A 12,453-nucleotide genomic window follows, 5' to 3' on the forward strand; every position below is an offset into this window, starting at 1 on the left:
TCAGAGGGAAATAAAATTATTCCACATGGAATTATTACTTCCTTTGGCAGGGTCTAAGTAAAGCAGTTATTCATGGTATGATAATGATCATTAGTTTTGCTGAGCTCTTCCTGTGTGCAAGACACTGTGACAAGGGCTTTACACATGTCTCCTCCAGGCCTTGCCCCAACCCAACAGGTTTTTCCGTTTTCTAAAAGAGGAGTGTCCGGCACAGAGAGGCAAAGCGATTTGCCCAAAAGAACACAGCTGACAGGTGTCAGGACTAGGGTTTGAACTGGTTTCATGTGGCTCCATATTTCATTTTGATGTAGTCCCATTTTTTTTATTTTCTCTTTAGTTTCCAGTGTCCTAGGAGATGTGTCGGTGAAGAAATTGCTTCAGCATAGCATATGTCTGAGATTTTGTTGCCTTTGGATACCTCTAGTATTTTTATGGCTTCTTGTCTTAAATTTAAGTCCTTTATCCATTTTGAGTTTATTTTTGTGTATGGTGTAAGTTGGTGGTCTAGTTTCATTTCTTTGCATGTATCTGTCCAATTTTCCCAGCACCATTTATTGAAAAGACTGTCTTGACTCCATTGCATGTTCTTGCTTCCTTTGTCAAATATTAATAGAACATATTGGTTTGGGTTGATTTCTGGGTTCTCTTTTCTATTCCATTGATCTATATCTCTGTTCTTGTGCCAGTACCAGGCAGTTTTGAGAACAGTGGCTTTGTAATACAGCTTGATATCTGGTATTGAGATCCCACCTACTTTGTTCTTCTTTCTCAGGATCGCTGCAGCTATTCGGGGTCTTTTTTTTATTCCAGATGAATTTTTGGAGAGTTCGTTCTAGGTCTCTGAAATATGTAATTGGTATTTTAATGGGGAGTGCATTGAATTTATAGATTGCTTTGGGTAGTATGGACATTTTAATGATGTTGATTCTACCAATCCATGAACATGGTATGTTCTTCCATCTGTTTATGTCTTTCTCTATCTCTTTTTTCAACGTCCTGTAGTTTTCTGAGTAGAGGTCTTTTACCTCTTTAGTTAAGTTTATTCCTAGGTATCTTAATTTTTTTGGTGTGATGGTAAATGGGATTACTTTTTTAGTCTCTTTCTGTAAGTTCATTATTGGTGTATAGAAATGCCATAGATTTCTTGGCATTAATTTTGTATCCTGCTACATTGCCAAATTCATTTAGTAAGTCTAATAGTTTTTTGATGGAGTCTTTAGGGTTTTTTATGTACAATATCATGTCATCCGCGAATAAGGACAGTTTTACTTCTTCATTTCCAATTTTGATGCCTTTTATTTCTTCTTCGTGGCTCCATATTTCAGAGTTTTTGAGAAGAAATTAATGAGCAAGGCCAGTTCTTAGATGATGTGGGACCGAAGACAGAACTTGAGAAATAAGTGGTGATTTAGCTTGTAGATTCAGTCTTAGAAAAACAGTGGTAGCACCTGAGGAAAGGGAGCGGAATTTAGCCCACCCCACAATGTCCATTATCCCTTGTGAAGTCTCCCCAAATATATATATACATAAAATGGGCATAAGGTCCAGGGCCTGGTGTGCCAACACAAGCTCCCTAGCTCCTTTCCCAACCAGCCCCACTTAGAGAAAAACTCCAGAACTGCCACTGTAACAGTCATAAAAATAGGTGCTGTTTGTTGAGCACCCACTGTGTGGCAGACCGTATGCTAGGGACATACCGCACACTTCTTTAAATCCTTACAACAAGCCTAAAGCATAGGGATGAACATTTCCATTTTAATCTGAAGGAAGCGAGGCTCAGAGAGGCTGTGTCTTTTCCAGAGTCACACAGCTAGTGCACGTCTGAGCTGGGATTTCCACCTAGATCCATCAGATGTCAAAACTGGTCCCCCTGCCAGTAGACCATGCGGGTCGAGCGCTGTTGCAGAGGACAGGAAGGGCTGGAGGAGAGACAGGAGCCCGGGACCCTGCCCTTGGGACTTTAAAAGGAGCTGTTTCACCTCTTTTCTTTCTCTCAGGGTGACTCAGACCCCCTCCTCTGGCCCCAGCGCATCAGCATCGTCTCAGGGCTGCTTCGTGCCGTGGAGCACCTTCACAGCCTGGAGATCATTCACAGCAACATCAAGAGGTGAGAGGTGGACTGGACCGGCCAAGGGCTCTGGCTGCAGGGATGAGGCAGGACCACATTCCAGGGCCCCTTCCTCTCCCTCTGTGTCTCTTCTCTTTGCCTTTCTCTCCCCACCTCACCTCCTTTGGGTCTCCCTTTCTTTGTTACATCCTCAAAAATCAGTGTTTCTGGCTGCTGTCAGCACAAACTGCCTACCTGTCACCACATTCGTCTTTCTAAGCTGGTGTTTCCCCAACAAGCACCCCACACCCATGATGTAGTTTACTTTCCACCCATCCAGCTGGTCTGCACCTGGTCCTTGAAGTCTGGGTCATATCTGCCAATTCCCCTGGGATTTTGAGCTCTGTGCTCAGGGTCTTCTTGGAGACCCCCTCCCCCACTTGTATACCTGTTGGTGAAAGTAATTCGTGTTAGGGAGGCTTCCTGCTGGTTAGTGTACACCCCAGCTATCATGTCCCAACCATCCAAGAGCAAGAGTTCTGCATTTGTGGACTGGCAACATGGGAAGAGATTCCAGAAGATATCAGAGAATTCGGCAAAATTGACCTTGAAACCATAGAACCCACACTTCCCCAAAAGTCCTCTCTCGATTTGACAAGGGGAAGCCCCTTTTTTTTCTCTCTCCCCATTGATTATTATTTGATTGCACAAACAACAGTAATAGCAAGACGGGAAGCAGAAGGACTCGTGGTCGTCCTGGCTCACCTCCCGGACTCATCAGTTGGCCCCCATTTTTCTGTTTCTTTTCTCAGCCCCTTCCCACACAGAAGTCTTGGCCCTAAGGTAGCCCAGTTAGCTGGTTACCATTTCATATTCTCTTCCCCTGCTTCACTTAAATATGGTAAACATTTTTCCACATTGCATGTCATTATTTCCAGTGACTTCTTAGTCTTCCATTGCACGGATTACCCATAATTTACTTACCCACTCCTAATAGTGGACATTAGAATTGGTGTCTACTTTTTAAAAAAACTATCAGAGGGTTAGTTCTGTATTGAATATTTGTACACATAGCTGAGTTTTTTTGTCCCCCCTCCCTTTTGGAGTACTTTCTGAGCGTTCACTCCCATGGTTTAGATGACTAGGTTCAAGAACATTTTTATTGCTCTTATTTTCTACAATCTGGACAGGTTCAGTCACGAAGGATGCTGGCCCTTAGGCTTGAGTCAGCTGGGCCAGAGCTGGGGGTCGGAACAGCCTCAGAGGGACTGAGCCAACACAGCCTATATGGGCTTGGCCAGCTGGGGGTGATTGGGGTGGACATCTGTGGGGATCAAGATGGCTGCACCTCTTTGACCACACTGAATGCCATTCTCAAGGCACCAGGATTAATCTTAGCTCCATCTTCATTGGCTTGTCGGAGTGGGCTCCTCTCTCAGAAACTCCATGTCGAGGGTTTCAGTAACCCTAACTTACTGCAGCTCATTGCTGAGTTGTTTCCCAAAAGCATCTCAATGGCAACCTCTTCTTGTCCAGCCCCAAATGAAAAGGTTCTCTCTGTTTTCTTTTCCACAGCTCCAATGTTTTGCTAGATCAAAACTTCACCCCCATGCTGGCTCATCCAAAGTCTCACCTGTGTCCTGACAATAAAAGGTCAAAATATACCAGGATGAAGACCCATCTTTTCCAGGCCTCAGCTGCATATCTGCCAGAAGATTTCATCAAAGTGGGGCAGTTGACAAAGCGAGTGGACATCTTTAGCTGTGGAATAGTAAGAGTTTCCTTCTCTGCTGAGGGGGGCCTATACTCATTTGTCTTTTCCATGACTCCTGTGTAAGCACAGGCTATGATAGAGGCTCATAGATATGTTACATCAAAGTACAGTAGGTGTTGGCTAACTATGGCCCACAGGCCAAAACTAGCCTATGACCTATAACTAATAATAGTTTTTATATTCATAAAAGATCTATACTAATGAAAGGGTAATATGCTAATGAGACTGGACGTCTTCTGGACAAAGCCACAGTGGCAGGGGCTGAGGCAGAGACAGTTAGGGGCGATCAGGATGGAAGGCAGAGTGGTTAGGGGCAATCAGGCAGGCAGGCAGAGTGGTTAGGGGCAATTAGGCAGACAGACAGGTGAGTGGTTAGGAGCCAGCAGTCCCGGATTGCCCACAGGGATCACGTCTAAACCAGCAGTCAAACATCCCCCGAGGGCTCCCAGATTGGAGAGGGTGCAGGCTGGGCTGAGGGACACACCCCCCGTGCACAAATTTTGTGCACCTGGCCTCAGTTAAATAATAATAATTTTTTTAAATATATTTTATTGATTTTTCACAGAGAGGAAGGGAGAGAAATAGAGAGAGTTAGAAACATCGATGAGAGAGAAACATCGATCAGCTGCCTCTTGCACATCCCCCACCGGGGATGTGCCCGCAACCCAGGTACATGCCCTTGACCGGAATCGAACCCGGGACCTCTCAGTCCGCAGGCTGACGCTCCATCCACTGAGCCAAACCGGTTTCGGCAATAATTTTTTTTAAAAAGGAAGAATATGTGACAGAGACTTGGTTTGTGGCCCATAAAACCTAAAATATTTACTCTCACCCAGCTGACATGGCTTGGTGGTTGAGTGTCAACCTATGAACTAGGAGGTCGCAGTTCAATTACTGGTCAGGGCACGTGCCTGGGTTGCAGGCTCGATCCCCAGTGGGATTCTCTCTTATCATTGATGTTTCTATCTCTCTCTCCATCCCTCTCCCTTCCTCTCTCTGAAATCAGTAAAAATATATTTAAAACTAGAGGCCTGGTGCATGAAATTCGTGCATGGATAGGGTCCCTAGGCCTGGCTGGCGATCAGGGCTGATCTGTGGGGCAACCGGCAGGGCAATTGGGGGGCCCCTGTTGGCACCCGCCTGGCTGGCGATCAGGGCTGATCTGTGGGGCAACCGGCAGGGCGATTGGGGGGCCCCTGTTGGCACCCGCCTTGGTTGGTCTGGGGCCTGCGGGCTGGGGGCAGCTCCTGCATTGAGCGTCTGCCCCCTGGTGATCAGTGTGCGTCATAGTGACCGGTTGTTCTGCTGGTTGTTCCGCTGTTCAGTCGATTTGCATATTAGGCTTTTATTATATAGGATATTTACTCTCTAGCCTGTTAAAGAAAAAAATCTGCCAACTCTTGAAGTAAAGCCCCTCTCGTGTGTCCAGATTGTAGTAAGCTATAGATATCATCTCCTGACTTCCCTGATTCCCACCCAGCCAGCCGTCTAATTTTCTATCCAGTTGTGTTTGTCCTTGTTTGTTCATTCATCTTTTTTGTCCATCTGTCCATCCATCTTTCCAATCATCATTCATTCAACATTTATCCACTCATCCATCCATCCATCCATCTATTCACTATCCATATACTCATCCTTACCACCATCTGTCTGGCATTACTGTAATACTGTATGTAGAATTTGTGTAGACTATCAATGTAACTTAAACACAATCCCTCCCCCAGGAGCTCATGGTCTGAAAATAGTCTCCAGTGTATATTTCTACAGAACACCAATTCCTTGAGATCTCTGTAGGTTTGGTGTGTTTAAAGGTTTTGGGGGCAAATAGGTTTGAGAAATCTGGGTTAATCAAAGTCAAGCAGATTTCTTTACCACAAAATTAATCAGAGCCTTTAATATGATAATGAGCTCTGCCTTTAATATGATAATGAGCTCTTAATCTGATCGTTGTGGATTTACCATAGCTGGGCAAACAGTATGCTATGTTTCCCAAATTATTTTGATAACTGAACCTTATTTTTTCAGTATCTCTCAGCATCCATGTCCCATAGAACCAGGTCTAGGAAATACTGGCTGAGAAAAGTGACAGTCCCTGGTTGACATCTGCCAAGAACAAGCAAACTGCATTTTGGACCTTGCCTTCTCTCTCCCTCTCCAGCCTTCAACTCTGTACTTCCTCTCTCTGACCCCAAGCCCCCGGCTGTCCACCTCTCCTACTAACTACTGCCCTCCCCCGGAGCCACCTTCTGCCCTTAGCCTGACAAGCACATGTATGATTTTGCTTCCTTCTGTCTCCTAGCTCATGGGCTCTTCTGGTGTCCTTGCCCCTGTCAGCCTCCCTGGGTGGTTCAGTGAGCTCATCAGGGCTCCCCCAGGCTCCTACTTCTGTAAGACCTGGGGGAACTGAACCCCAAAACCACCAGGCACTGTAGTGCAGAGGTTAAGAGCATGGATTTGGGTCCCAGCTCAGTTACTTTCAGCTGTGTGACGTAGGGCACATCACCTATAACTCTGGACCTCAGTTTTTCCCTCTGTAAAATGGGGAGTAAATTATATATATGAAGATTAATAAGGTAATATATATACCTGGTTAGCATAGTACTTTGCAAATATCAAGATGATGATGATGATTATAGTGGTTTGTTTTACTATTCCTACCTTTACACCATCATTCCTGATTTCTGTTTACTCTTGACTTTTTAACTCAACTCTTAGTGTAACAATTGACTTCCTTATTCGTTCATTCATCCATTCATTCATTCACTCATTCATTCAGTGCCCACTGGCTCCCTGCACTCTTTCTCAGCCCTGCCATTGACTAACAGTATGATTTTGACCTTTGGTTTCTCTTATTGGGAACACTGCATTTCTCAGTGTTTTGTATGTGTTTTTTGGTGAGCACTCACTGACCTCTATAAAGAGCCTTGCATAGAGTCTGCATGTAGGGGAGACAGAGGAAATGTTTGTGTATTTATTTCCTCTTCTTTTCTGACACCGCTGGTGAGAGTCTTTTCAATGGTCTCCTGTCCACTGGCTGCAGGGATGCCCACTACTGCCCCCTCCTGGCCACTGCCTTTCTGTTATTAACCTAGTGGCCTTTTCTCTGGAGGAGAGGATTTCTTGGCATAAAAGGGAACCTATTTTAAGTTGCTTCTAGAGGGGCTGTGGAAGAGAGATTTGACACTCAGTCCCTTATATTCACTACTGCTAGATCCTCATTTACCAGATGAGGACACAGGCTCATTTTTAGTCACTTGCCTAAAAATCACCTGCACATATAAGGAACAAAGTAATTTGAAGCCAGGTCTGTCTGACTGTAGAGTCCTTAACCACCATGCTGCTATCTCTGCCAAGAATTCCTGTTGAAAGCAGGCTTCCCATTTACTAAAACACATACCGCTGTTTATCAGTTGTTGGTGGCTTACACTGGCTCAGGTCTCTGCTCCTTTTGTGAGTGGATGAATTAATGAACAAATAATGTTAAGAAAGGCATAATGGGTCCGTCCAGTGTCGCTCAGTTGGTTGAGGGTCGTCCCGGGCACCAAGAGGTCAATGGTTCGATTCCTGGTCAGGACATAATCCCCAATAGGGGTCCTGCAGGAGGCAGCCAATTGATTTTCTCTGTCAGCTTCAATGTTTCTATCTCTCTCCTCTCCCTTCTCTTTCTTCTCTCCCTTCCTCTTTCTCTAAAATCAGTAAAAACATGTTTTTTTAAAAAGGCATATGGATGAAGCATGCTATAAATATTGCTGAGATTTTCTGCATAGAATACATACATGCACATGGATTCCTCTTTCTTGAGATTGATGTAGCAATGCCTGCTTATCATTTCTGATTTTTCAAAAAATGAAATTATCTTTAAAATATAGTGTGTGCATATGTATGTGTGTATGTAGATAAATATAGAGATATATGCATGTGTGTATATATATATTGTGTGTATATTATACAGGGTAGGGAAAAGGTAGGTTTACAGTTGTATGTGAAACAGAGTTTATTCTTGTATTATTATTTATTAATTATTGTATTATTTTCCATACAAAAAAACCATAAACCTACTTTTGCCCCACCCTGTATGTGTATATGCATATAGTTTATGTATGCATACATATAAGTGTGCATATATATATGTGTGTGTATATATATATATAATTGATGATAATACACACACATTTGGTTTCCATCCTCCCTACCTTGCTATCAGTTAATTCGAACCTTCTATAAGCACTGGGTCTCATGTTCAGGACTTTGGGCATGTGTCTCTGCTGGCAAATGGCAGAGCTGAGCCTGGAGCTCAGACTGTATTATTGAGAAGAAGCTTCTCTCTTGACCTGTACATGAGTGTGTGAACTGTGCTAACTCCATGTTCTCTGCAGGTGTTAGCTGAGGTCCTCACTGGCATCCCTGCGATGGATCACGACCGAAGCCCAGTTTACCTGGTAAGGAAACCAGTCACTTCTGGCTGGTTGGTATGTTTGGGCCTCACAGCCACGAGGGGTCAGGAGGGGACCCATTTTACAGATGCTAATGAGGTCTCAGACCAGGGTTTGATTTGCATCCGTGCAAAGTAGCTTTAATCTCCCACACCCACCTGCCAGCTAACAATTACTTTTTCATGATACAATAGAATTTAGAATGTTTAAGGAAAACTCATTTCTTCTCTCTACACATCAGGCAATCAAATAGGGTTGTCCTCAAATTGGTAAGTTAGTTTCAGGCTTTTTAAATGGGTTTCTATAATAAATTCAATAACTTCCATATTTGGTAGGTTCAAAGAACTATCATAGGTATAGTGTCATTTCAAAAATATAACAACACAGCTTGACTCTAGCACCTTCCATAAATTATCTTCCTTTTTTTTTTTTTTAAAGATATGTTTTTATTGATTTCAGAGAGAGGAAGGGAGAGGGAAATATAGAAACATCAATGATGAGAGAGAATCATTGATCGCTGATGAGCAACTTCTTGGTTCCTGGATCGACGCTCAACTACTGAGCCACACAGGCCAGGCCCATAAATTACCTTTCTAAGTCATCTCAGAATCCCTATGAGATTGATAGAGGCATTATGTTCACCTGTAGATGAGGACAGCCAGCTCTGCGGTTTGCCTGAAATCTCAGCTGTACTGAATGTCAGAGCAGGAATTCCGAGTCAGGTCTTCTGGATTGCAGATCCTGGAGTTCTCAACCCTGACACTTTTGACTGTTTAATTCCCATGGAAGTCCAACCATATGAATTCAGTAGTATCATCATCCCCATTTTACGGATGAAAAAAACCAAGGCCAAGGTGAAGAGACTTGTCTCATGCTCCTCAGTGAGATCAGTGGTCAAACGGATTTGAACCCATGTCTTTGGCAGAGATCGAAATTCTGGCAAGCTCTGGCCCTCTGCATCAGTTTGAGAGGGGCACCCCTTTTCTGACTTGATGTTGAGGCCAGTGGAGCAGCTGGCTTTTTGTGACTGGGCCCCAGTAGCATTCCCCGAGCTTTAGGGTGGAGAGCTGAAGGCCTCCCCTATACACAGAAAGTCACAACTTGTCCCTCTACTGAGCTCTCTGAGCTCCGCCCCCTTTGGGCACCGAGCTCCAGATACCACAAAGAGGTCAGTTTAAGCAGCTTGGATGTGATTTGGGTAGTTTGGGACAGTTTCTCATCTCCTGACAGTTTTCTCGAGATGCATTTCTCAGCAGTCCTCTGGGGCTCCCTGGGTGAACGTCACAGGAGAAAGAGGCTTTGGAGGCATTTCTATGAAATTTGCTAGAAGGTCTTTTCTGTTAATGGTTTCTAAAATGTGAAGGATATCACTGATTAAAAAACCTAGTTTTGCCCTGGCTGGTGTGGCTCAGTTGTTTGGAGTGTCATCCCACACACAGAAAGGTGGTGAGTTTTTGGGGTTTTTTTAAGTTTTTTAAAATATATTTTATTGATTTTTTACAGAGAGGAAGGGAGAGGGATAGAGCGTTAGAAACATCAACATCAATCAGCTGCCTCCTGCACACTCCCCACTGGGGATGTGCCCGCAACCAAGGTACATGCCCTTGACCGGAATCGAATCTGGGACCCTTGAGTCAACAGACGGATGCTCTATCCACTGAGCCAAACCTGTTAGGGCAAAAAGGTGGTGAGTTTGATTCCTAGTCAGGGCGCATGCCCAGGTTGCGGGTTCTGACTTGATGTTGGATGACAGGAGGCCGCCAATTGATGTTTCTCTCTCTCCCCCCACTCCCATTCCATTCTATGGGTAGGCATGGCTAGTTCCTAAAAGCCCTTTTTATTATGGACAATTTCAAATGTAAAGAAAAGAATATTTGTATATCCATCCCATCAGTTATCAAATCATGCTGTTTTTATTTCTTTACACCCCCCAAAACTTTGTGTGTATGTACTTTATTTATTTATTTGTAATATATTTTTATTGATTTCAGAGAGGAAGGAAGAGGGAGAGAGAGATAGAAACATCCATGATGAGAGAGAATCGCGGATTGGCTGCCTCCTGCAAGTCCCCCACTGGGGATTGAGCCCACAACCCGGGCATGTGCCCTTGACTGGAATAGAACCTGGGACCTTTAAGGTCCCAGGCTGACACTTTAGCTCAGTGATGGCGAACCTTTTGAGCTCGGCATGTCAGCATTTTGAAAAACCCTAACTTAACTCTGGTGCCGTGTCACATGTAGAAATTTTTTGATATTTGCAACCATAGTAAAACAAAGATTTATATTTTTATATTTATTTTATCTATTTAAATGCCATTTAACAAAGAAAAATCAACCAAAAAAATGTGTGACACGCGTGTCATAGGTTCGCCATCATTGCTCTATCCACTGAGTCAAACCGGCTAGGGCTGTGTGTGTATACTTTAAAGTAAATTCCAGATATTGTGTTATTGCAACCATATAATAGTTTTCTAAATTTTTAAATATTATTTAATACCCATTCTATATTTAGAATTCCCAAATCATCTCAAAAATTGCTATTTTATTTTTAAAAATTTTTATTGTTTAAAGTATTACATGTCTTCTTTTTCCCCCATTGACCTCTCCCCGACTGTTCCCACCCCCCTCAAAAATTGCTTTTTAAAAGTTGTTTTGTTTGATACTGATCCAGGCAAGCTTCATATTTGCCTTTGGTTATGTTTCTTAAGACATTTTTATTCTCTAACTGTACCTCCCCCCCCCTTTTCTTTGTGTGTATCATTGCATTTCTGCAGAAAGTGGGTCATTCTTCCTATGGACTCTCTACGTCCAGCTTTTGGTGATTACGTCCTTGCGGTATCCTTGTTTCTCTATTCCTCATGCTTCCTGTACATTGTAGTCAGTTCTGAGACTTGGTCAGATTCATGATTAGTGCTACTTCCTGGATGGTTCTGTGTACTTCCCGTAGCATGGCAACACGAGGCACATAGCAGATGGTCCTACTTTCAGTTCTGAGCTTCATCAGTGGGTTCAGGTGGATGTGCTGATTCCTTCCATATCTAAGTTCCCCCAGCACCCTGCCACCGAGTGTTCTCAGCTTCTCTTGTGACTGTTGCATGATGAGATCCATGATTTCGTTGGGGGTAGTCAAATGGTGAGCATCTCCATCGGTCGTTCTTTTCAGGGCATTCACTTTGGACACGGTGGACACCTTCATATCTGTAAACAATACGCTTTTTAAAGAAACAAACATTTAAAAGGCAAAGCTCACATGAGAGAATTATGCAAAAGGGTTTTCAAATATGCAGCCCTTGCCAGCGAGAAGTTTTTAGTCTCCAGGCATTCAGCTTCTGATGGGGTCAAGCATTTAAGTATTATTGGGTCCTCAGATAACCTATTTTCTGGAGAAGGAAACTGACGCAGAGTGGGGATTCTTGTTTTGATACAAATATCATAACCCATGTCTGATCATCTCTGATATAATCTTCTTTTCTAAATTGTAAGTGTATTTATATGAGAAGCTGTATAAAGCAATAAAGATGAATTGTTTTATATTTAATGAATAATTTCTCTTAAAAATAATAAATTAGCCCTGGCCAGTGTGCTCAGTGGTTGGAGCATTGGCCTGCACAAACTGAAGGGTCACAGGTTCTATTCCTAGTCAGGGGCATGTGCCTGGGTTTCAGGTTCAATCCTCGGTCGTGTTTGGGAGACAGCCAATCAATGTATCTCTCTCACATCGATATTTCTCTCTCTCTCTCTTCTCCCCCTCCCTGACAAAAAATAAATAGAATAAAATTACATAAAAATTAAAAGATGAAACTTAGCCAAAAAATAAGTTATGTGTAATTTGTGAAAACATTTCTGAAGCACTGACTATGTGCCAGGCACTGTTCTTGGTGCACAGAGGTGAGTAAGGTAAAGTTTTTACCCTCATGGGTGAAAATCCTAAAATGTTTATTTTATATTGTAAGAGACTGTCTCTGTAATTGTTAATGAGATCAAATTATTGCCGAAACTGGTTTGGCTCAGTGGATAGAGCGTCGGCCTGCGGACTGAAGGGTCCCAGGTTCGATTCCGGTCAAGGGCATGTACCTGGGTTGCGGGCACATCCCCAGTAGGAGATGTGCAGGAGGCGGCTGATAGATGTTTCTCTCCCATCGATGTTTCTAACTATCTCTCTCTCCCTTCCTCTCTGTAAAAAATCAATAAAATATATTT

At 43.3% G+C, this 12,453-nt stretch overlaps 1 protein-coding gene across 1 annotated transcript in view; it reads left to right on the forward strand.

The window, feature by feature from the left end:
* The window catches only part of IRAK2 (interleukin 1 receptor associated kinase 2), a 64,833-nt gene that overhangs the window by 44,051 nt on the left and 8,329 nt on the right, over nucleotides 1-12,453 (forward strand). The window contains exons 8-10 of the mRNA XM_081105727.1: nucleotides 1,998-2,107; nucleotides 3,623-3,818; nucleotides 8,198-8,260. Coding sequence (XP_080961853.1) covers nucleotides 1,998-2,107; nucleotides 3,623-3,818; nucleotides 8,198-8,260 — 369 coding nt within the window. The remainder of the gene's footprint in view (nucleotides 1-1,997; nucleotides 2,108-3,622; nucleotides 3,819-8,197; nucleotides 8,261-12,453) is intronic.

This window comes from Myotis nattereri, assembly GCF_964212035.1.
Source record: "Myotis nattereri genome assembly, chromosome: 14".
Taxonomy (NCBI): domain Eukaryota; kingdom Metazoa; phylum Chordata; class Mammalia; order Chiroptera; family Vespertilionidae; genus Myotis; species Myotis nattereri.